The sequence below is a fragment of the Balaenoptera acutorostrata genome, chromosome 3 (assembly GCF_949987535.1).
Source record: "Balaenoptera acutorostrata chromosome 3, mBalAcu1.1, whole genome shotgun sequence".
Taxonomy (NCBI): Eukaryota; Metazoa; Chordata; class Mammalia; order Artiodactyla; family Balaenopteridae; genus Balaenoptera; species Balaenoptera acutorostrata.
In genome coordinates, this window is record NC_080066.1 from 139,778,338 (window position 1) to 139,805,151 (window position 26,814).

The 26,814-nt window shown below is 35.3% G+C and overlaps 1 protein-coding gene across 9 annotated transcripts in view; it reads left to right on the forward strand.

The window, feature by feature from the left end:
* PCNX4 (pecanex 4) overlaps positions 1 to 26,814 on the forward strand; it is a 43,385-nt gene extending 16,571 nt beyond the window's left edge. For 8 of the 9 annotated variants that reach the window (XM_007192942.3, XM_057544627.1, XM_057544625.1 and 5 more), the window contains 8 exons: positions 77 to 591; positions 840 to 940; positions 1,066 to 1,188; positions 6,108 to 6,468; positions 9,059 to 9,162; positions 12,272 to 13,308; positions 13,674 to 13,860; positions 26,002 to 26,813. In XM_007192942.3, the coding sequence (XP_007193004.2) occupies positions 77 to 591; positions 840 to 940; positions 1,066 to 1,188; positions 6,108 to 6,468; positions 9,059 to 9,162; positions 12,272 to 13,308; positions 13,674 to 13,860; positions 26,002 to 26,253 (2,680 nt within the window). In that variant the 3' untranslated portion in view covers positions 26,254 to 26,813. Of the gene's footprint in view, positions 1 to 76; positions 592 to 839; positions 941 to 1,065; positions 1,189 to 6,107; positions 6,469 to 9,058; positions 9,163 to 12,271; positions 13,309 to 13,673; positions 13,861 to 26,001 lie in introns of all 9 variants that reach the window. The other variant, XM_007192943.3, reaches the window with a different exon arrangement.

Below are 26,814 nucleotides of genomic sequence, written 5' to 3' on the forward strand. Positions count from 1 at the left end.
TTTTAAATATTAAAATGATATGTAATTTATTCTCAACATTTTTTCTTTTCAAGCAGATCTTTTTTTCCCTCTGCAGGTTGTTAATAATGTTCATCATTTCTACTGGAACAGCTGTAACATCATATTTCATTCCCAGCACTGTTGGTGTGGTTCTTTTCATGACTGGACTTGGATTCTTACTGAGTCTTAACCTAAGTGAGATGGTTTTTGGCTTCAAACACAGTGTGACCGGACACAGAGTTGGAACCAAATCTAAGGCTTTACCCAACAGTTCAGAAAAACAGTTCACTTGGAAGGAATACCTTTTCTACAGCATTGTATTAGTCTTGGCTCTCTTAGAAACTGGTTTGTTGCATCACTTTGCTGGTTTCTCACAGATTTCCAAAAACAGTCCCCAGGCTATTGTTGGCTATATTTTGATGATATTATTTATAATACTATGGATACTTAAAGAAATTCAAAGTGTCTATATCTTTGGAATTTTCCGGAACCCTATCTATCCAAAGCATGCACAGACTGTGACTTTATTCCTAGAGAAGCAAACAAAGCTCATGAAGATTGGTGTTGTCAGACGGATTTTGATAAATCTAGGTAGGAAGACAAATATTAATAAACTTGTATTTTATCTAGGAAGTGTACAAAAGTATTATGGAATTCCTGTATTTGTATAATGTTATACTGCATACAAGTGTTTATTCTTTTACGTTTTGGTTTATTTATTAGTTTTTTTAGCTCATTGCTTAAATGTGCTCATAAAAATACTCATAGGCCAAAATAAAATATGGTAGAAGGGGTTATTTTGCCTTCATTAAATTTGTCTCTTTTTTTGTTTGCCTTAGTGTCACCTTTTGCTATGATAGCATTTCTTTCATTGGACAGTTCCTTACAAGGACTCCACTCTGTGTCTGTCTCCATTGGATTCACAAGAGCTTTTAGAATGGTAATGCTAATATGCACTTAATAGTATTTTCCTATTCCCAAATTTAATTATGATTTTGTTTACTCTAACAGTTTACTTAGATTATCAAATTCTGCCTAATAAATTGGTAAATTTGTGTACTGAAGGTATGGCAGAATACAGAAAATGCTTTATTGGAGACAGTCATTGTATCAGCAGTGCACTTGTTGATCTCCAATACAGACATATGGTGGAACCGCAACCTGGATACAGGAATCAGACTCTTACTGGTAAATATATTTTTAACAGCTTTAATGAGATGTATTTCATATACCATAAAATCATTCAGTTAAAGTGTAAAGTTCTGCAGTGTATATTCAGAACTTTGCAGCCATCACCACAATCTAATTTTAGAATATTTTCAACATCCCAAAAAGAAACCTCATACACATTAATAGTCATTTCCGTTCTGCTCTCCATCTCATCTACTCCCTACTCCAGCCCCAGCAACCATTAATCTACTTTCTGTCTCTAAGGATTTGCCAATTCTGGACATTTCACACGAATATGATTATACAGTATGTTGTCTTTTGCATCTGGCTTCTTTCTCTTACATGTTTTAAAGATTCATCCATGTTGTAGCATGTATCAGTATTTTATTCTTTTTTATTGCTGAAAAATATTCCATTGTATGGATATATCACATTTAGTTGATTCATTCATTAAATGATAGATATTTAGGTTGTCGCCACTTTTTGACTATTATGAATAATGCTGCTATGAACATTCAAGCACAAGTTTTTATATGGATATCTGAGTTCATTTCTGTCAGGTATGTTTACCTAGGACTGGAATTTCAGTTATGCACAAACTTTATGTCTTAACACTTCAAGGTATTGCCAAACATTTTTCCAAAGTGATTGCACCATTTTACATTCTCACCAGCAGTGTATGAGGATTCTAATTTCTCTACATTCTCACCAACAGTTGTTGTCTAACTTTTTCATTATAGCATTTTCATGGGTCTTTTCATGATTTTGATACTGCATTTCTCTGAATATTAATGATTCATCTTTACATATGTTTATTGGCCCTATGTGTATGTTTTTGGGGAAATGTCTATTCAAATTCTTTGCCCATTTTTACCTGGGCTATTTGACTTCTTATTGTTAAGTTTAAGAGTTCTTTATATATTCTGGATACAAGTTTCTTGACAGATATATGACAAGCAAAAATTTTCTCCCATTCTGTAGGTTGTCTTTAGCTTTCTTGATAATGTCCCTTGAAGCAAAAAAGTTTTAATTTTGATGAAATTCAATCTATTTTTTTCTTTTGTTGCTTGTATTTTTGGTGTCATATCTAATAAACACTGCCTATTCAAGATTGTAAAGATTTGCTGTTTTCTTCTAAGAGTTTTATAGTTTTAGCTCTTACATTTGGGTCTATGATCTACTCGGAGTTAATTTTTGTATATGTTATGAGGTAGGGTTCCAAATCCATTCTTTTGTATATGGATGTACAATGGTTTCAGCATCATTTATTGAAAAAGCTATTCTTCCCTCAATGACTTTTCTTGGCACCCTGCCAGAAATCATACAAATGTAAGGGTTTATTTCTGGGCTCTTATTCTTTTTTCCATTCATCTATATGTCTACCCTTATGCCAGTACTACACTGTCTTGATCACAGTAGCTTTGTAGTAGGTTTTAAAATTGGGAAGTGTGAATGTTATGACTTTGTTGTTCTTTTTCAAGATTGTTTAGACTATTCTGGTACCTTTGTGTTACCATAGAAATATTGGTTTTGGCTTTTCAAGTTTTTCAAAAAGGCATCTGAGACTTTGATAGGGATTGCCTTGGATCTGTAGATAAAATTTGGGGAATATTGCTGAAACTGAGCAGGACCCTGTGGGGCTCCTGGGCACAAAAGCCTTTCTGTGTTCCCTTCCCTGAGTTCCAAAGGGCAGGTTCAAACAGTTGCTAATTGGGGAAGGGAGAGGATGGAGAGACAAGTGAGGAGCAGTCAAGAAACAATAGTGCAGCCTTGGGAGCAGGGTCCTGGTTGCCACTCAAGGGATACACATAACAATATCTTTGAGCTCTTCTGCAGAACTAAAACCCCCACCAAATGGAAGGTGTTAACTACTTGATGAAGCACTCTTCATTTCCAGAGAAGGTCACAGTTTGCCCGTCATCACCTGATGCCAGATGATCTTTGGATTGAAGGAATGCAGCAAGGCACCCTGATCCTTACCAGCAACCCTGCTCCCCTTGACTATAAAACTCCTCACCCCACCTCCACCATCCCCACCCCCGGGTTTGGGACACACAGTTTTGAGCACATTAACCCATTGTGGCCCCCTTTGCCTGGCAAAGCAATAAAGCTATTCTTTTCTACTTCACCCAAAACTCTTGTCTCCGAGACTCAATTCAGTGTTGGGATACAGAGGCTAGATTTGGCTTCGTTGCTGTCTTAAAAATATTAATTCTTCCCCTTCATCTACATGACATGTCTTCATGTTTATATCTTCTTTATTTCAACATTGTTTTGTAGTTTTCAGTGTATGTATACAAGTCTTACACTTTTATTAAATATTATTCCTAAGTATTTTATTCTTTTTGATGATATTATAAGTAGATTGTTTTCTTAATTAATTTTTTGGGTTGTTTATTGCTCAAGTATAAACTGCAATTGATTAGTTAATGTTAATCTTATATCCTGAAACCTCACTGAAATATTTTATTGTTTCTAATAGATTTTTAGTGGATTTCTTAGGATATTCTGTATATGAGATCATGTCATCTGCAAATTAGATATAGTAAAGATAGTTTTACTTCTTCCTTTCCAATCTGGATGTCTTTCATTTCTTTTTCTTATCCAATTGCCCTGGCTAGAACCTCCAGTATAATGTTGAATAGAAGAGGTAAGAGTGGATATCTTACGAGGAAAGCATTCAGTCTTTCTCCATTAAGTTGATGTCTGTCTTTTACCATTCCTGCTTTTAGTTCCCTCTTATTCCTAGTTAAATTTTTTTATCATGGAGGGTGTTGGATTTTGCCTTTTCTGTGTCTATTGAAATAGTCATGTGGTTTTGGTTCTTTAATCTACTAACATGGTGTGATATATTGATTTTCAGTTGTTAAACCAATCTTGCATTCATGTAATAAATCTCACTCAGTCTTGGTGTATAGTCTTGTCTTTATGTTGCAGGATTCAGTTGGCTAGTGTTTTGTTGAGAATTTTTGTCTGATGTATATATTTGTGGCTTTCTTTTCTTATCTTTGGTTTAGGTATCAGAATAGCAGTGACCTCATAGAATGAGTTGGGAATTTCATATCAATAATCTTGAATGTTTGTAGTATTCAGTATGTATCTTAAAATATTCTGTACTATGTAATATTTTGTAGTATAGAAGCCATCTGGGCCTCAGCTTTTCTCTTTGGGTAGCTTTTAAATTGTTAATTCAATTTCTCTACTTGTTATAGGTATATTCAGATTTTCTATTTCTTCTTGAGTTGGTTTCAGTAATTTATGTCTTTTTCTAGGAAGTTGTCGGTTTCATCTAAGTGATCTAATTTATTGGCATACCGTTGTTCATAATATTCTCTTATTCTTTTTATTTTGTTCTGTAAGATTGCTGGCAATGTTATCTCTTTCCTTCCTGATTTTAGTAATTTGAGTCTTCTATGTATTTTTCTTGGTCAGTCTAGCTAAAGGTTTGTCAGTTTTGCTGATCTCAAAAAAAACAGCTTTTGGTTTCATTGATTTTTCTCTATTATTTTTCTATTCTCTGTTTTATTAATTTCCACTCCAATCTTTATTATTTCCTTACCTCTGCTTACTTGAGATTTAATAGCTCTTTGTTTTCTAGTTTCCTAAGGTGGAAAATTAGGTTATTGGTTTAAGATCTTTCTGCTCTTTCAATATAGGCATTTGTAACTATAAATTTCCCTCTGAGGGCTGGGTTTGCTGTATCACAAGTTTTGGTGTGTGTTTCATTCATCTGAAAATGTTTTCTTGTTTATCTTGTGATTTCTTCTTTGACCTGTTGGTTATTTAGGAATTTGTCTTTTAATTTCCAGATTTCTTTCTATTGTTGATTTAATTCAGTTTTGACTGAAGAACATACTTTTCATGATTTGTATGAATGCACTTAGTATGATTTCAGTCTATTGAGGTTTGTCTTATGGCATGATGTCTGTTTCTTAATCTGTAAAATATTCTCTAAAATAAGGATAAATTAAGGATAGTTGCTTAACTGTTTACTACTGCTAGTTCTCATGACTTAACAAGCATGTAATGCAAAGCTTAATCAACCTTAAGATAGACAGCACTCTGTTCTCTTTAGTACTACTTTTTTTTTTTTTTTTTTTTAATTTATTTATTTATTTATTTTTGGCTGTGTTGGGTCTTCGTTTCTGTGCGAGGGCTTTCTCCAGTTGTGGCAAGTGGGGACCACTCTTCATCGCGGTGCGCGGGCCTCTCACTATCGCGGCCTCTCTTGTTGCGGAGCACAGGCTCCAGACGCGCAGGCTCAGTAATTGTGGCTCACGGGCCCAGCTGCTCCGCGGCATGTGGGATCTTCCCAGACCAGGGCTCGAACCCGTGTCCCCTGCATTAGCAGGCAGATTCTCAACCACTGCGCCACCAGGGAAGCCCTTTTTTTTTTTTTTAAGTGGTAGGTTTCTGCTTTTAAGATTTATTTATTTATTTTTATTGATTGATTGATTGGTTGCTATGTTGGGTCTTCGTTTCTGTGCGAGGGCTTTCTCTAGTTGCGGCAAGTGGGGGCCACTCTTCATCGCGGTGCGCGGGCCTCTCACTATCGTGGCCTCTTTTGTTGCGAAGCACAGGCTCCAGACGCGCAGGCTCAGTAGTCGTGGCTCACGGGCCTAGCCGCTCTGCGGCATGTGGGATCTTCCCAGACCAGGGCTCGAACCCGTGTCCCCTGCATTAGCAGGCAGACTCTCAACCACTGCACCACCAGGGAAGCCCCAGTACTACTGTTTTTTTAAGAGAGCTGAAACTTAAAAATGTAGTCTCATTTATTAATTGTGAGATTGGAGAAAATTATAACAAAGGATCTTACATAAGGGCTATTTCCTTAAAAATATTGGAGCAGTAATAAAATTATACTGTTTTTCTTATATGATCTTGAAAATTTATGAAAGGTATTTCAGAATAAAAACTTCATTTTTATGTCTCTGCAGGTTGGTATCATGCGTGATCGTCTGATTCAGTTCATCTCTAAATTGCAGTTTGCTGTGACCGTACTCTTGGCATCATGGACAGAGAAAAAACGTAGAAAATCAACCACCACTTTATGTGTACTCAACATTGTCTTCTCTCCATTCATGTTGGTCTTCATAGTTTTTTCTACACTACTCTCTTCTCCCTTACTCCCCCTCTTCACCCTTCCTTTGTTCTTGGTGGGGTTTCCTCGACCTATTCAGAGTTGGCCAGGAGTTGTGGGTACCACAGCCTGTGTGTGTGCAGATACAGTGTACTACTACCAGATGGTCCCGAGTTTGAACACTGCCCTGCAGTCTGCAATGGCAGCTGGAAGTTTAGGTAAGTAAATGGGTTGTGCTTAAGAAATCCTCACAAATGTATTTAAAGTACAAAAAAATGAACAACAGAAAAACAATTTTTTGATCCAACTGTTATACAGATTCTAATACTTTGATGTGCAGGCAGAAAGACTAAATATGAAGAAGTATATCTCCTACTCCTTATTTTGAGGGAAATAAAGTTATAAAATAAAAATACCAAGTGAAAATTTCATTTAGGTTATTTGACAATTTTTTTTTTTTTTGACAATTTTTAAAAAACATTTTCTTGACTAAAATCAAGTTATAGTCCCTCCATGAAACATGAAAACACCTTATCCCAAAATTTTCATGAATTTTAATGAGTTCATGTCAAGTAGATGTAACAGCTTAGGCCCATAAAGAGTGAAAACTAGCATTATATAAATATAAGATTGAAGAGCTTAAAGGAGTTTGCTTGTATCTTATTAGTTAATGTCTAGCAACTTGTCTGACAAGGTTAGAGGGTAAGGTACCATAAAAGCTTTGGTCAGTGATCGGTAACCTCCCAAAATGAAGTGCTATACGCATATTAGCAAGAATTTTGATGAGAATGAACTAATATTATAATTATAATTTTGTGATAATTTTATAATTTCATCATACACTAACTGTAAATTCAGCTATATTGTACTTCTCAAGGTTGGTTTTAGATAAAGTACAAGCCGATGACAATAGTGTGTTGTCTCCTACTGTATGCTTTAGCCCCTGAACTTGTTTTAGGTATGTCCAGTGACTTCCTAGCAGACTGACTCCCCTGGCAGAGAGTAGCAATTTAAAATTAGAATTTTAATGAAATGTTTATTTGGGTTGAACTTTTCTAATTATCTATTAAGTGAGATAATTTAGGAAAAATTTTATTTTTGTAATACAAATTTTTTATGAACATTTTCCTTTCTTATAGGAAATATTCTACACTTTTAATACTTTCATACAGTTCCAATTAATTTTTATTATATAGTGCAATGCCACTTTTTAAAATGCCTGTAAGGTTAAACTCACATCTGAAATAATAAATACCTTAGTAATAAGGTAGAAATTATACGTTATTATCAAATCAATTATATTCAACCAGTAAGTGTGTTGTAAAGTATTTCCTGGGGGAAAAACAGAAAACAGTGAGGTAACATTTCACACACATCTGATTGACAAAAATGTTAAAAAAGTCTGACATTAACAAATATTGGCTAGGGAGTGGGGAACAGGAACTCTCAAACCCTGTTGAAAGGGAATGTGTAAATTCATACAGCTACCTTGAAGAGTAAACTTAATAGTCTGTAGTAAAGATGTACATATCCCATGGCCTAGGGATTACAGTTTTAGATTCCATGATCCAGTGATTGCAATTCTAGAGAAACTCTTGCACGTGTGTCTTGAGGGTCCCCAAGACCATTCCCAAATTTGATGATTTTCTAGGAGGACACATAGGACAGCATATAGTTGTGCTCATAGCTAAGATTTAGTATAGCAAAAGGATGCAGAACAAATACAGCAAAGGAAAAGTCACATGGGGTGAGAGACTGGGTGAAAGCTTCCAGGCCTGCTCTCCCAGTGGAGTTACACAGAATGTGCTACATTCCCCAGCACCTTGTTGTGACAGTATGTGTGATATGTTGACTACTGGGGAAGCTTATTTGAGACTCAATGCCTAAGGCTTATATTGAGGGCTGGTCATGTAGGCACCCGCTGCCTACCAAATACCAAAATTCCAGACTCCCAAAAGGAAAGCAAGTGCTCAGTATAAACTGTATTCTTTGCACAGACAGTTTAGGCACAATGCGAGACTGTTTATCAGTTAGGGTGGTGAGAGCTCTTTTGAAATACAAGTTCCCAGTTTCCAGCCAAGGGCCAACTTTGTAAGCAGGCCTTTCAACAGACAGCAGTTATTTCTGCTATGTTAACTCTACGTAATACATTGTACAAGCAGACTTGTACAAAGATAATTTATACAGCATTATTTATAATAGTGAAAAATTGGAAAACATCTGAAATGTTTGTTATCAGGGAAATGAATATTTAAATTCAGCTATATTCATACAATGAATTCTCAGTATAGTTACAGTGAAGGAGCTTTGTAGTCAATACATAATGTCTCAGAGACAATGTTGAGAGAAAAACTAAGTTTTAAGAGTATTTGTACAATGTGGTAGATAGCACTTTATGTAAATTTTTAACACCACAAAACACTTTTATAGGCATGTATATAAAAATGTCCAAAATGTTTTAAATCATTAATGTGAAGTTGGCTTTTATATATTTAATATATTTTCCTAATATATTTAACATGTATTTAGGGTTTTACATAACAGGTTCTAATTTGTTGTTTTTCTGGAAAATATATTCTTAATTCTTATAAATTATCACCTGTAGATTTTCTCTTCCAACTGTTCCTGTAAAGAGCTTAATTTAATGCCTCCTGATATGCAATGGATAGTTGTTTGTATTCTTGACGTAAAAAGAGGTTAGAAAGAATTATTAATTAGTTCCAAGTGTGTTATTAATTTTAAAGATTCACGTGGCAAAATAAAACAAGCTTGAACAATTACTTACTTTTTTTTTCTAATTTGTTTTAGGTCTCCTCTTACCTGGGTCTCATTACTTGGGCCGTTTTCAGGATCGTTTAATATGGATAATGATTCTAGAATGTGGCTATACTTATTGCTGTATTAACATTAAGGTCAATGTGCATTTGAAACCTCTCTAGTACATGTGTAAAAATTTTGTTATGCACACATCAGAGAATTAATAGCTCACTTTGGAAGAGTATTTTTTTACTTGTGAAAACACTTAGAATTGTTAAAGTATATTTCAATATGCACATATTGATAGACAGACTAGTGTTGACTGTATGATAGAGCATAGTAACAAAATACACTTGCCCCTTTTTCATCCAGTCTTACTCTTCTTATCCCTATCTAGTTGAGCATCTCAAAAAGGTGACTCAGTAATATTTTCTTCACTCCTATATCATATAAGCATTCTCAACTTAATATAAAAACCTTCTTTTGACCCCACTGCCCTTACCTGCTAATACCCTGTTTTTCTCCTTTCAGAGCAAAATGCCTTACTAGAGTCACTTATAATCATGTCTCCAATTTCATTTCTTCCATTTTTCTCTTCAACTTACTGTAGGTTTTTGACCCTATTACCTATTACTCTAGTAAAAGCTGCTGTTGTCAAGGTCTCCAATGGCTGTGGCATTGCTAAATCCAAGGATTGATTCTCAGACCCATTCTTGACCTGTCAGCAGAATTTGACAGAGTTCATCTCTTCACTTGTTTCACGGATTAATCCTTGACAGTCTCCTTTGATGGTTCCTTCTCTTTTCCTTGACCTGTTAATATCACACTGCCCCAGTCCTTGCTGACAACTCCATCCTTCTAGTGGCTCAGATCAAAAACATTTGGGCTTTAGTCCAGTGATATTTGACTCCTTGTTTACTTCTATACCCCACATCCAATCCAACAAGAAATCCTGTTGGCTCTGCCTTTGAGTCATATCCTGTATCCCACCACTTCTCACCACCCTACTTTCAGCCACCTTCATTTCTTTGCTGGATAGCTGCAATCGCTTCCTAATTGGTCTCTCCGCTTCTGCCTCTGGCCCCCTACAGCCTATTATCAACCAGAATGATCTTTAAAATCTAAGTCAGATCATGTCACTTCCCTACTCAAAATCCTACAGTGGATATCTTCTTTCGTTCAGAGTAAAAGCCAAGGCCCTAAATGGTCAGGCTCCCTATTTGGTCTCATCTGCTACTTTAACCATCTCACCCTACTCCAGCATACTGGCTGTTCCCTCTGCCTGGAACACTCTTCCTTCAGACAGCCACACAGCTAACTCCATCACCACCTTTAAGGCTTTGCTCAAATGTCACCTCCCCAATGAGGTCTACTGTGGGCATCCTATTTAAAACTGAATGCCCACTCCCATTCCTGCCTGCACTTCCAGTCCTCCTTGCTTGCTTTACTTGTTCTCTATTTTCATAACACTTATACCTTCTAGCAAACTATGTAATTTACTTATTAATTTTATTGTTGATTACCTGTGTTCCTCCACTCTCTAATATAAATGTTACAAGAGCAAGGATCTCTGTCTTTATTTGGAGAATATATCCTGAGCCCCTGGAACAGTGCCTGGCACATAGTAGGCCCTTAATAAATATTTGTTGAATGAGTAGTGAATGAATGAATTTTTTTGTCTTAGTGCAGATTGGATAAAATTGCTGGTGACTAAAAAGCTGTTCCTTTAGTCCAGTGGTTCTCAAAATGCAGTTCTCCAGATCAGTAATTTTAACATGTCCTGGGAACTTTTTAGAAATGGAAATTCTTAGGCCTCACCCCAGACCTACTGAATCAGAAACTCGGGGGGAGTGCCCAGCAGTCTGTGTTTTAACAAGCCTTCCAGTGATTCTGACTCACCTAAAGTTTGAGAACTACTGCTCTAGTCTAACATGTACAAGTAGGAGAAGGCAAAAAATCATGCAGAATATGGAGGACATTTTCATTGCTTAATTTAGTTCTATTTTTTTAATGGTACAGTTTTATAATACCTAATAATGTGGGTCCTTTTATTGATCTTTTGTGCTCCATGAAATATATGATATAAAAGTATACTTTTTTTTTTTTTTCATGTAATGTCTGAAACATAAAAGTATACTTTTTGGTGGCAGTCTTTTTTTCTTTCTTTTTCATTTTTCCGGACACAAGCTTGCTTAGCTATACCATCTACTAACATTTATATAACACTTTGAATTTGACAAGGCACTTTCATTACTTGCTTTACTCTTCACAACCCTATGTGCCAGGGTTATTTTTCTTTGAAAGAGAAGCAAAAGGAATCTCAGGGGGTAAGTGACCTACTCAAGATTGTGTACTAGCATCTGGCAGAGCCATGATGTAAAAGCAGATTCTGATGTCACATTCCGTGTTCTTTCCCTGGATCATAATACAACCTAACAGCATTGCCTTTTATTAAAATCACTGGTAGTTTTGTAAAGATGTATAAATAAATAAGCAATAATTATAATAATAATAATAGTAAACAGTGACCTGATGTATCCTCTTCAAGTGATTCCTTCTAGCGAAGTAATTAAAATGGGTTTAAAATTTATATAAGGATGTATTCATAATATTCATTCTTTCAGCATATATTTGTTGCTTCCCTCACTGTGTGCCAGGTACTAGTTTAGGCACTGAGGATACAGTAGTAACCAAAAGAGAGCTGCCCTGTGGAGTTTATATTGTAGTTGGAGGAGATAGACAATAATCAAATATATAAATCTGTATTATTTTTACATTATTATAATTTTTTTAATTGGAACAAAGGAATGGTTAGATAAATTATGGCATATCCATATAGTAGAATACTGCTCTCATATAAAGTAGGATGGAAAGGATACAAAGCTAATGTGCATATTGTGTAGTTCCAATTTTGCTCCCCCCCAAATTTGTATAATTTTTAAAAGTTTTTAACAAGTGTGATTCAACCTTGACGTACAGTCTTAAAATTATGGTCATACTCATTAAAATTGTTTTGCCAATTTCCAGTGGAATTTCTAAAATTTCTTTAGAAATATAGCATTATTTTTCATATCTGTATCCAACATCAAATGTATTAAGTGTCATTAAGTTTGAATTAAGGTGTAGCTCTTGGGTTAAAGACTTTTTTTGCATTTTACATATTTTTATTTTGAGAATCCAATCCATGAGCATTTACAAAACTAGTTACGTTTCTCTGTGTAATAAGTGATCATAAACTCAAGTATTTTCTTATTTCCTCTTTAGGGGTTAGAATTGCAAGAGACCTCCTGTCATACTGCTGAAGCTCGAAGAGTTGACGAAGTTTTTGAAGGTGCCTTTGAACAAGAAGAATATGCAAGAGTATGTTCCATTAATGAACACTTTGGAAATGTCTTGACACCCTATACTGTTTTGCCTGTGAAACTCTATTCTGATGCCAGGAATGTCCTGTCTGGCATAATTGATTCCCATGACAACTTAAAAGAATTTAAAGGTGACCTTGTTAAAGTACTTGTGTGGATACTTCTTCAGTACTGTTCCAGAAGGTCCAACGTGCAGGAAAATGTTCACAAAACTGAAAATAAAGGGAAAGCATCGCTAATAATCCTGCCTGCTTTGAATACTTCACCACAAACTGAATCCCCAGAAGACACAGATAGTTTAAATTCAGAAAATTTGGATGACTGGTCTGATGATGTTTTTGGTGAAGAGCCAACTATCAAAAAAGGAAAAGAAGAAAGAGATCAGTTGAAAGTTTTGCCAGGTATAAATTTGCCTATTCCAGGATCAGTGGAATCACAGAGGGTTGGTAAACATTCTGCAGGCACAGTTACTGAAAATAGTCTTTACCAAGCAGTTGCACTGGGATACCCTGCTACTGACAAAGGAAAACAAGAAGCCATGGCATACATCCCTCTCATGGAGTTCAGTTGTTCTCATTCTCACTTGTTAAGCTTACCTGAAGAGTGGATATCTAATTGTTTGCCTAATTCCAAAGTGAAGGAGATGAGCTCATTATTTCCAGAAGACTGGTACCACTTTGTTTTAAGGCAGTTGGAATGTTTTCATTCAGAAGAAAATGCCGCAGATGTAGTGGAAGAAATTGCAAAGGACAGAGTTTTAAAAGACTTTTATGTTCATGCAGTAATGACTTGTTATTTTAGTTTGTTTGGAGTAGACAATATGATTCCTAGTCCTGGTCATATATTGAGAGTCTACAGTGGTGTTTTCCCTTGGTCTCTTGCCTTGGATTGGCTCACAGAAAAGCCAGAACTGTTCCAACTAGCCCTAAAAGCTTTCAGGTAATGCATTTTGATTACATACAAGTTGTAACATTGGCCAAAAAATGTTGATTTTTTTATAAACTAGAAGGAGATGCTCTTTCATTTCTAATTTTAAAAAATATTCACTTTCCAAAAAATGAAAAATGCTTGGTATGTACTCTGATTATATCGGGAGCACACTTAAATTTGTACTTTCTTTTTGTTTATGTGGAGAACCTATTTTTTGTATGGCTTACTGGATTGTTTTGCTTTAACTCTTATCATTTCTCCCAGATCTTTTTTTCTGAAATATGTATGATTTCAGTTCAGTGTCTTTAAAAATCTATTTCATCTATAAAGTTGATTTTAAAAATTCTAAAATTCTTGGTTTCTCCATTTTTTAGGTATACTCTGAAACTAATGATTGATAAAGTGAGTTTAGGTCCAATAGAAGACTTTAAAGAGCTGACTAACTGCCTTGAAGAGTATGAAAGTGACTGGTACATTGGTTTGGTATCTGATGAAAAGTGGAAGGAAGCAATTTTACAGGAAAAACCATACTTGTTTTCTCTGGGGTATGATCCTAATATGGTAAGGTTAAAAATGTGTTCTTAAACATTTTCGTATATTAACCTTAAAGAATAGAAATCAGTTATAAAGTATTTAACCTAAGTGATAGAGATAACATTCTAGGTATAAATATATTAATTATAGTATTAAGGTATTTGTAATCATGACTTTATGGCCAACATAATCCAGTCCTAGAATGACTGATTATTTACTTTTGCAAAGCTAATAGGAGCCAATAAAGAATGTTGTGTAGCTATTATGCAGTAACTGAGCTATAAGATAGTCAAGTAAATGTAATTTGCTATAGCATATTTGACTAAATGGGTTGTATTTATATGGCAAATTCAAGTGTATGAATTATTACTTTGGATTTGAATCCTAGAAGAAAAATTAATTTGTAATTTGTAAGCAAGTCTGACTTGTGAAAATTCAGAGAGACTGTAAATAAGGAATGCCTTTTTTAAGATTTAGTACTTGTTCTCTTGCATTTAAAATGTCATTGAGTGTGCACAATATGAAAGATTCAGTGTTATGAGCTTATTGTGGGTTCCACATGTGGTGTTACTGCACATGTGCTTCCCAATGAAAATGATGAAAGTTATTTTTAAAAAACAACCATTTAAAGTCTTAGAAATGGTCCTAAGGGCATACAGCAAATAAACATTTATTAAAGAAAATCTTCTAAAACCTAAGAACAGTTAGAGACTACATTATTTGAACCAAGACCCATTCCCTCCCAGCTCAGCAAGACAGAAACTCCACTCAGACTGGTATGGCCAAGAACACAGGGCTCCCTCTCCCCTCAGCTCCCAGTTGGAGGACTGTTTTCCCAGAAGAGGAAGGACTTCAGCATTTCTCATCTTACTCCCACCTGCCTATTGTGAGGCTTGGTTCTGGGCCTGTGTAATCAAGAGGTTGGAACTCCCTTCTGGCCACCCCCAACTTGTTGGATGGAGGCTTTACCTGGGCCTGGTGCCACTGACAATAGCAGGGCCTGATCCCCCTTGTCTGTGGAGGTTCCACAGTGGGAGAGGCAAGCCAAGAAGACCTGAGTTTACTGCTCCCCCTCTACCAAACACATGTCCTGAAGCATAGGTGTTACTCAGAAGTGCGCCATTGTCTTACCCCCCAGTTCCAGTGCTCTGGCTCAGAGATTCTGCCTACTGGGAGAAGCAGACCATTAAAAAAAAAGCTCTAGATCTCTTACCAAAGGAAGTGACTTCATTTGCACATAGTGTGGACACACTGAAGCTTAAGATGTTCCTCAAAAAACAGTGGAGGTGGTGGTGAAAGTTACTAGAGGCAGTTGGTAAAATCATTAGAGGTCTCAGCTGAACTGTAGGCCAGGTAGATTAACAGAGAGAACCAGGGAAAGAAACAGCAGAGGAGAGCCCTCCTGGGGTCAAAACAAATCTCAAACACTGACCTCCAAAACTGTTCTTTCAAAGGAGCCCAAATTTAATTGGATCACTCTGGAGCAATTTAGGTCCCAGGTCATTGTTGAAAATGTAGAGCAACCAGCTGGGTGTGAGCATTTAACAAAGAGAACCTTGCCAAAACTACTGCCATCCCATCATAACTGTGGGCACTCAACAAGGCTGTACTCCCTGAGGAGCAATATCAAAGACTTCACAATTGAACAGGAGGTAGGATTAACTTCACTAAAGTCATCCAGCCATTCACTAAGCAAATATGCAAATAATAATAACAAGCCCTGGGGTGTGGAGTAGAGAGGATCAGTACCCAGAATCATTGCAGTATTATCTAAAATGTCCAGTTTTCAACAAAAATTAGGCGATATGAAAAAAAAAGAACAAAAAAAAATCACAAGAAAGTCTGACCCATGTGTAGGGTGGTGGGAGGGGGGACATGACAGAAATGGCCTGTGAGATCAACGACATGTCAGGTTTAACAAAGATATCAAAGTAACCATTTTATATATATGTTCAAAGGACTGAAGGAAATTATGATTAAAGAACTAAACAAAGTGGGAAACAAAGTGGTTATAGAGGGAACCTACCTCAACATAATAAGGGCCATATATGAGAAGCCCACAGCTAACATCATACTCAGTGGTGAAGAGCTGAAGGTATTTCCTCTAAGATCAGGAACATGACAAGGTTGCCCACTCTCACCACTTGTATTCAACATAGTATTGGAAGTCCTAGCCAGAGCACTTTAGTTAAGAAAAAGAAATAAAAGGCATCCAAATTGGAGAGGAAGAAGTAAAACTGGTACTATTTGCAGATGATGTGATATTGTATATAGAAAACCCTATACTCTGTAATAACAAACTATCAGAAAGAGAAATTAAGACAACAGTCCATTTACAATTGCATCAAAAGAATAAAATACCTAGGAATAAATTTTTTTTGTAACTGGAAGTTTGTACCTCTTAATCTCCCACACCTATTTCTTTCCTCTCTCCATCCCCTTCCCCTTCTCCCTCCCCTCCGGCAACCACTTGTTTGTTTCCTGTGTCTATAACTCTGTTTCTGGTTTTTTTTTTTTTTAATTTTTGTTCATTTGTTTTGTTTTTTAGATTCCAAATATAAACAAAATCATATTTATCTTTTTCTGTCTGACTTATTGCATTTAGCATAATAGCCTCTAGGTCCATCCATGTTGTCACAAATGGCAAGATTTCATTCTTTTTTATGGCTGATTAATATTCCATTGTATATATGCCACATCTTCTTTATTCATTCATCTATTGATGGGCACTTAAGTTGCTTCCATATCTTGGCTATTATAAGTAATGCTGCAATGAACGTAGGGGTGCATATATTTCTTATCCTTTTTTTTTTTAATTTATTTATTTTTTATTTTTGGCTCAATTGGTTCTTTGTTGCTGTGCACAGGCTTTCTCTAGTTGCAGGGGGCGAGGGATACTCTTTGTTGTGGTGCGCGGGCTTCTCATTGAGGGGGTTTCTCTTTGTTGCGGAGTATGGGCTGTAGGCACGCAGGCTTTAGTAGTTGTGGCACTCAGGCTCAGTAGTTGTGGCTCACGGGCTCTAGAGCACAGGCTCAGTAGTTGTGGTACACGGGCTTAGTTGCTCCATGGCATGTGTGATCTTCCCAGACCAGGGCTCAAACCCGTGTCCTCTGCATTGGCAGGTGGATTCTTAACCACTGCGCCACCAAGGAAGTCCTATATTTCTTTTAATTAGATAAATACCCAGGAGCAGAATTGCTGGATCATATGGTAGGTCTATTTTTAATTTTTTGAGGAATCTCCTTACTGTTTTTCATGGTGGCTGCACCAATTTACATTCCCACCAACAGTGCATGAGGGTTCCTTTTTCTCCACATCCTCACCAACACTTGTTATTCGTTGTTTTTTTGATAATAGCCATTCTGAGAGGTGTGAGGTGATATCTCATTGAGGTTTTGATTTGCCTTGCCCTGATGATCAGTGATGTTGATCATCTTTTCATGTGCCTTTAGGCCATCTATACATCTTCTTTGGAAAAATGTCTATTCAAGTCCTCTGCCCATTTTTAAATCGGGTTGTTTTTTTTTTTGATGTTGAGTTGTATGAGTTCTTTGTATATTTTGGACATTCATGCCTTATCAGGTATATTATTTGCAAATATCTTCTGCCATTCAGTAAGTGGCCTTTTCGTTTAGTTTATAGTTTCCTTCACTGTGCAAAAGCTTTTTAGTTTGAGGTAGTCCCATTTGTTTATTTTTGCTTTTGTTTCCTTTGCCTGAGGAGACATATCAAAAATATGTATTGCTAAGTCTCATGTAAAATAACTTACTGCCTGTGTTTTCTTCTAGAGGTTTTATAGTTTCAGGTCTTACATTTAAGTCTTTAATCCATTTTGAATTTGTGTATGATATGAGAGAGTACTCCAGTTTCATTCATTTGTATGTAGCTGTCCAGTTTTCCCAACACCGTTTATTGAAGAGGCTGTCTTTTTCCCGCTGTATGTTTTTGTCCCCTTTGTCATAGATTAATCACCCACATATGTGTGGGTTCGTTTCTGGGCTCTCTGTTCTGTTCCATTGGTCTATGTACTGTTTTTTTGCCAGTACCATACTTTTGATTACTGTAGCTTTGTAATATATTTTGAATTCAGAGAATGTGATACCTGCAGCTTTGTTTCTTCTCAAGATTGTTTTGACTATTTGGGGTCTTTTGTGTTTCTATACGAATTTTAGATTATTTGTTCTAGTTATGTGGAGAATTCCATTGGTATTTTTATAGGGATTGCATTGAGTCTGTAGATTACCTTGGGTAGTATGGTCATTTTAGCAATATTATTTATTCCAATCCATGAACACAGTATCTCTTTCCGTCTGTTTGTGTCATCTTCTATTTCTTTCTTCAATGTCTTATAGTTTTATGAGTACAGGTCTTTTACCTACTTAGTTAGATTTATTCCTAGGTATTTTATTCTTTTTGATGCAATTGTGAATGGGGTTGTTTTCCCAAAAGAAAGCTGGGTTAGCAATGCTTATATCAGACAAAAGAGACTTTAAAACAAGGACTGTAACAAGACAAAGAAGGACATTACATAATGATCAAGGCATCAATCCAACAAACCGATATAACAATTGTAAATATTATGCACCCAACATAGAAGAACCTAAATACTTAAAGCAAATATTAACAGACATAAAGGGAGAAATTAACAGTATCACAATAATAGTAGGGGACTTTACCCCACTTGCATCAATGGACAGATTCTCCAGACAGAAAATCAATAGGGAAACACTGGTGTTAAACGACACATTAAACCAGATTGACTTCATAGGTGTATACAGAACATTCCATCTGAAAGCAGCAGAATACACATTCTTTTCAAGTGCACATGGAACATTTTCCAGGATAGATCACATGCTAGACCACAAATCAAGTCACAGTAAATTTAAGAAAACTGAAATCATATCAGGCATCTTTTACAACCACAACAATATGAGACTAGAAATCAATACAAGAAAAAACCTGCAAAAATCACAAACACCTGGAGGCTAAATACTGCTGAGAAACTAATGGATCACTGAATAAATCAAAGAAGAAATTTTAAAAATACCTAGAGACAGATGAAAATGAAAATACAATGATCCAAAATCTGTGGGACGCAGCAAAAGCAGTTCTAAGAGGGAAGTTTATAGTAATACAAGCCTACCTCAGGAAACAAGAAAAATCTCAAACAACTTAACCTTACACCTAAAGGAACTAGGAAAAGAAGAACAAACAAAACCCAAAGTTAGAAGAAACAGAGAGAGAGAGAGAGAGAAACAAAGAGCAGAGCAGAAATAAATAAAATAGAGACTAAAAAAATAGAAAAGATCAATGAAATTAAGAGCTGGTTCTTTGAAAAAATAAGTAAAATCGATAACACCTTTTGCCAGACTCATCAAGAAAAAAAGGGAGAGGGCCCAAATCAGTAAAATCAGAAATGAAAAAGGAGAAGTTACAACTGACACTACAGAAACAAAAAGTATCATAAGATAGTGCTGTGAGCAACTATACACCAGTAAAATGGACAACCTAGAAGAAATGGACAAATTCTAAGAAAGGTGCAGTCTCCCACAACTGAACCAGGAAGAAATAGAAAATATGAACTGACCAATTACCAGTACTGAAATTGAATCAGTAATTTAAAAACTCCCAACAAATAAAAGTCCAGGACCATAGCTTCATAGGTGAATTCTACCAAACATTTAGAGAAGAGTTAACACCTATTCTTCTGAAACTATTCTAAAAACAAAGATATCACAAAAAAAGAAAACTACAGGCAGTATCACTGATGAATATAAATGCAAAAATGCTCGACAAAATACTAGCAAACTGAACCCAACAGTACATTAAAAGGATCATACACCGGGATCAAGTGGGATTTTTTCCCAGGGATGCAAGGATTTTTCAACATCTGCAAATCAATCAGTGTGATACACCACATTAACAAATTAAGTAAAAAAAAACATATCTCAATAGATACAGAAAAAGATTTTGACAAAATTCAACATCCATTTATGATAAAAAAAATATATTCTCCAGAAAGTAGGGACATAGAGGGAACATACCTCAACATAATAAAGGCCATATATGGCAGACCCACAGCTAACATCATACTTAGTGGTGAAAAGCTGAAAGCATTTTCTCTAAGATCAGGAACAAGACAAGGACTTGCAGGCAAGACAATGCCCACTCTTTCCACTTTCATTCAACATAGTTTGGAAGTCCTAGCCACAGCAATCAGAGAAGAAAAAGAAAGAAAAAGAATCCACATTGGAAAGGAAGAAGTAAATCTATCACTGTTTGCTGATAACATGATACTTTACATAGAAAACCCTAAAGACACCACCAGAAAACTGCTAGAACTCATTAGTGAATTTGGTAAAGTCGCAGGATATAAAATTAATATACAGAAATCTGTTGCATTTCTATACACAAAAAACCGAAATATCAGAAAGAAAAATTTAGGGAACAATCCCATTTTTCATTGCATCAAAAAGAATAAAATACCTAGGAATAAAGCTACCTAAGGAGGCAAAAGACCTGTACTCTGAAAACTGTAAGATGCTGATGAAAGAAATTGAAGACAACACAGATGGAAAGATATACCGTGTTCTTGGATTGGAAGAATCGGTATTGTTAAAATAACTGTATTAACCAAGGCAATCTACAGATTCAGTGTAATCCCTATCAAATTAACAATGGCATTTTTCATAGACCTAGAACAAATAATTTTAAAATTTGTATGGAGAAACACAGAAGACCCTGAATAGCCAAAACAATCTTGAGAAAGAAGGACGAGCTGGAGGAATTATGCTCCCTGACTTCAGACTATACTATAAAGCTTCAGTAATCAAAACAGTATGGTACTGGCACAAAAACAGACACACAGATCAATGGAACAGGATAGAAAGCTCAGAAATAAGTCCACACACTTATGGTCAATTAATCTTCGACAAAGGAGGCAAGAATATACAATGGAGAAAAGGTATTCTCTTCAATAAGTGGTGCTGGGAAAGCTGGACAACTGCATATAAAAAAATGAAATTAGAAATTCTCTAACACTGTATACAAAAATAAACTCAAAATGGATTAAAGACCTAAATTTAAGACCAGATACTATAAAACTCCTAGAGGAAAACATAGGCAGAACACTTTGAGATAAATTGCAGCAAATTTTTTGGATCTGTCTCCTAGAACAATGGAAATGAACAAAGGAAAATAAACAAATGGGACCTAATTAAACTTAAAAGCTTTTTCATGCAAAGAAAACCATAAACAAAACTAAAAGGCAACCTATGGTTTGGGAGAAAATGTTTGCAAAACAATGAGACTGAGAAGGGATTAATTTCCAAAAATATGCAAACTCATACAGCTCAATATCAAAAAACCAAACAACCCAATCAAAAAATGGGCAGAAGACCTAAATAGACATTTCTCCAAAGAAGACATACAGATGGCCAACTGGCACATGAAAAGATGCTCAACACTGCTGATTTTTAGAGAAATGCAAATCAAAACTACAGTGAGATGTCACCTCACACCAGTCAAAATGGTCATCGTCAAAAAGTCTACAAAGAATAAATGCTGGACAGGGTGTGGAGAAAACGGAACCCTTCTACACTGTTGGTGGAATGTAAACTGGTACAGCTACTATGGAGAACAATATAGAAATTCCTTAATAAACTAAAACTAGAGTTACCATATCATCCAGCAATCCCACTCCTGGGCATATATCTGGAAAATACAAAAACACTAATTCAAAAAGGTGCATGCACCCCAGTGTTCATAACAGCACTGTTATAATAGCCAAGACATGGAAGCAACCTAAATGTCCATCGACAGATGAATGGATAAAGAAGATGTAGTATATATTGGGTTGGCCAAAAAGTTTGTTCAGGTTTTTCTGTAAGATGTTATGGGAAAACCCAGACGAACTTTCTGGCCAACCCAATTTACACACACACACATATATATACATACACACATACATACATATACATACATACATATATATACACAGTGGAATATTACTTAACCATAAAAAGAATGAAATAATGCCATTTGCAGCAATATGTTTGGACTTAGAGATTATCATACTAAGTGAAGTAAGTCAGACAGAGAAAGACAAGTATCATATCACTTATATGTGGAATCTAAAATAATAATACAAATGAACTTATTTACAAAACAGAAATAGACTCACAGACATAGAAAACAAACTTATTTTTACCAAAGAGGAAAGGGGAGGAGGGATAAATTAGGAGTTTGGGGTTAACAGATACACACTACTATATGTAAAATAGATAAACAACAAGGACCTACTATATCACACAGGGAACTATATTCAATATCTTGTAATAACCTATAATGGAAAAGAATCTGAAAAAGAATATATTGTATATATGTATTTATGAATATGTATAACTGAATCACTTTTCTGTACACCTGAAACTTACACATTGTAAATCAACTATACTTCAATTTTTTAAAAAATCATATGATCATCTCAATAGATGCAGAAAAAGCTTTTGACAAAATTCAACATCCATTTATGATAAGAACTCTTTAACAGAGTGGGTATAAAGGGAACATACCTCAACATAATAAAGGCCATATATGAGAAGCCTACAGCGAACATCATACTCAGTGGTGAAGAGCTGAAAGTATTTCCTCTAAGATAAGGAACATGACAAGGATTTCCACTCTCACCATTTTTATTCAACATAGTATTGGAAGTCCTAGCTACAGCAACCAGAGAAGAGAAAGAAATTAAAGGAATCGAAATTGGAAAGATAGAAGTAAAACTGTCACTGTTTGCAGGTGATGTGATAGTATACATAGAAAATCCTAATGACACCACCAAAAAACTACTAGAACTCATCCATGAATTTGGTAAAGTTGCAGTATACAAACTTAATATCCAGAAATATGTTGCATTTCTACACACTAATAATGAACTTTCAGAAAGGCAAGTTAGGAAGACCTAGGAGTAAATTTTTAAAAGAATGTGAAAGACACTAAAAACTATAAGGCATCGATGAAAGAAACTGAAGACACAAATAAATGGAAAGATATTCCAGGCTCATGGGTTGGAAGAATTAACATTGTTAAGGTGTCCATACCACCCAAAGCAGTCTACAGATGCAGTGCAATCCCTGTCAAAATCCCAGTGGCATTTTTCACAGAAATAGAACAAACAATCCTAAACTTTGTATGGATCCACAGAAGATCCCAAATAGCCAAAGCAATCTTGAGAAAGAGCAAAACTGGAGGCATCATGCTTCCTGATTTCAAACTATATTACAAAGCCATAGTAATCAAAACAGTATGGTATTGGCATAAAAAAAGATACATAGGTCAATGGAACAGAATAGAGAGCCCAGAAATAAACCCACATATATATGGTTAATTAATTTATGACAAAAGAGCCAAAAATATGCAATGGGAGAAAGATGGTCTCTTCAATAAATGGTGTTATGAAAACTGGGCCACTGTCTTAACACTGTACACAAACGTTAACTCAAAATGGATTAAAGACTTAAATGTAAGACCTGAAACCATAAAACTCCTAGAGGAAAACATAGGTGGTAGCTCCTTGACATCAGTCTTGGTAATGATTTTTTGGATTTGACAACAAAAGCAAAAATAAACAAGTGGGATTACTTCAAACTAAAAAGCTTCATTCAGGGACTTCCCTGGCAGTCCAGTGGTTAAGACTCTGCACTTCCACTGCAGGGGCACAGGTTCGATCCCTGGTTGGTGAACTAAGATCTCACATGCTGTGTGGCTCAGCAAAAAAAAAAAAAATTAAATTAAAAAATAAAAAGCTTCATTCAGCACAGCAGAGGAAATCATCAACAAAACGAAAAGACAGTCTACAAAGTGGGAGAAATATTTGTAAAACATATATCTAATAAGGGGTTATTATGTTTTAAAATATATAAAGAACTCATATAACTCAATAGCAAAAACAAAAAAGTCTGATTTTAAAATGGGCAGGGGATCTGAGTAGACTGAATATGAATTTTTCCTAAGAAGATATACAGTTTGCCAACAGGGACATGAAAAGGTTCTCAACATCACCAATCATCAGGGAAATGCAAATCAAAACCACTATCACCTCATAACCTGTTAAAATGGCTCTTATCAAAAAGACAGGAAATAACGTGTTGGCTAAGATGTGGAGAAAAGGGGATCCTTCTTTCGTGGGAATGTAAATTAATGCAGCCACTATGGAAAACAATATGGATGTTCCTCAAAAAATTAAAAATAGAACTACCATATGATCCAGCAATTTCAATTTTGAATGTTTATTCAAAGGAAATGAAAACACTAATTCAGAACCATACCTGCACCCCCATGCTCATTGCAGCATTATTTTTAATAGCCAAGTCATGGAAATAACCTGTATACCTACGGATGTATGGATAAAGAAAACACACACACACACTGCAGTATTATTCAGCCATAAAAAAGGCAATCTTGCCATTTGTGACAAAGTGGATAAACCTTAAGGGTATTATGCTAAGTGAAATAAGTCAGACAAAGATAAATATCATTTGATCTCACTTATATGTAGAATCTAAAAAATTAAAAAGAAAAAAACCAAACTCACAGACACAGAGAACAGATTGGTGGTTGCCAGAGGGTGGGAGTGGGTGCAATTGGTAAAGGTATAAACTTCCAGTTATAAAATAAATAAGACCTGGGGATGCAATGCACAGTATGGTTAATCATACTGATTGTATATTGTTATATTGCTAAGAGAGTAGGTAATAAAAGTTCTCATGTCAAGAAGTGATGGATGTTAATTAGACTTATTGTGATTATTTCACAATATATCCAAATACTGAATCATGTTGTACACCTGAAACTAATATGTCAATTATATCTCAATTTAAAAAGGGAGGTAAAGGAAGGTATGATGACAATCTCACATCAAATAGAGAAAGAATATCAATAGAGATAGAAATTATAAAAAAGAACTAAGTGAAAAATATACTAGAGGGCTAGACCATAAATAGCATAACTTAACCCAATTTAAAAATAACAAAGGATCGTATAGACATTTCTTCAAAGGAAATATACAAATGGAACAATAAGCACATGAAAAGATGCTCAACATCATTCATCATCAGCAAAATGCAAATCAAAACCACAATGACATCACTTCATAGTAGGATGTCTAAAATCAAAAAGTTAGATAATAAGCGTGGGTGAGGATATGGAGAAATTGGAACTCTGATACAGTGCTGGCAGAAATGTAAAATGGTACTACCACTTCGGAACTACCATTTTCTCAACTAGACATAGAGTTACCATATGATCCAGTAATTCCACTCCTATATACCCAAGATAAATGAAAACATAAATCCACATGAAAATTCAAATAGAGCAGCATTATTCATAATTGCTGAAAGATGGACACACCCAACTGTCCATCAACTGATGAATGAATAAACAAATAGTGGTATATTCATTCAATGGAATATTATTTGGCCATAAAAAGGAGTGAATTACTTGATACATGCTACAACATGAATCAACCTTGAAAACATGCTGAATTAAAGAAGCCAGTCACGAAAAACCACACGATTCCATTCATGTAAAATCTCCAAGACGAGGCAAATCAATACATTAGATTAGAAAATACATTAGTGGTTGCTAATGACTGGGGAAATTAAGGGATAGGAGGATAATAGCTAAAGAGTACAAGGTTTCTTTTTTAGGTCATGAAAATATTCTACAATTGTGGAGATAGTTGTACGTATCTGAACATACTAAAAAGTCATTGAATTATACATTTCACATCAGTAAATTATATGGAATGTGAATTATATCTCAATAAAGCTGCTTTTGAAAAGAGCCTATTGGATGATTGTTCACTGACTAGTATTTATGACTTATGCATTGCTGAGGCCAGACGGGATGAGGGAATAGAGAGGAAAGTAAAGAGAAGTGAGTGCAGTGGCTATCAGAAAATTTTTTTCTCTTGCACTTATTTGGAGAGCAATCAGATAGATGTGATTCTTGATTCTGAAGACAAGCAACTCGTGTACATTTTGATACACTACTTTCTGTTTAAGTTTGCCTAACTACAATGGAATTTTTCTCTAATTTTATAAATAAAGGCCTGAATATAATCTCTTTTCTTTTTCTTTCCCTCCCACCTCGTTTATTCTTTACAGGGAGTTTACACTGGGAGAGTACTTACCCTTCAAGAATTATTGATCCAAGTTGGGAAGTTAAATGCTGAAGCTGTTAGAGGTCAGTGGGCCAATCTTTCATGGGAATTGCTTTATGCCACCAATGATGATGAGGAACGTTATAGTATACAAGCTCATCCACTACTTTTAAGAAACCTTACAGTACAAGCGGCTGATCCTCCCCTGGGATATCCAATTTATTCTTCAAAACCTCTCCATATACATTTGTTTTAGAGCCCATTTTAACTTGTATTGTGAGCAAATGAGATGTCTAGAAAATTAACAATATGATTCCTCATAACTTCACTGGACTTCTGTCTCTCCTCCCACAAGTCAGATGCTTAAGAAAAGCTAAGCTCTATAAAGTTGATTCTCTTAGGTATCTTAATGGTTTAAAACAACAACTTTATGTCTAACATAAAAGTTAGAATTAGTTGGCCAATATTTGTGCCCTATTGAGTGTGGTAGGCTTTGGTAAATATAAAACATTTGTGTAAGATTATATAATGAATTTTTTAATGCTTTCTTAAATGTGTGATAAGTGACTTGCCTTAGAGAAGTCAACAACTATGTAATTTTTACATGCTTAAAAGATACACATATCAGTGTTTTTAAGTCAAGATAATGGATCCTACTGAAGGTTACATAATGTATATATATTTATTTGAAATATTAAATTTTATAGTATTTTCAAACTTTGTGCTATTTTATTTTAATATTTAACATGGTCTGTTTCCATATAATCTATTCATTTTCTTTTCATATACTTCAATTCAGAAACCTTAAAAATTTTCA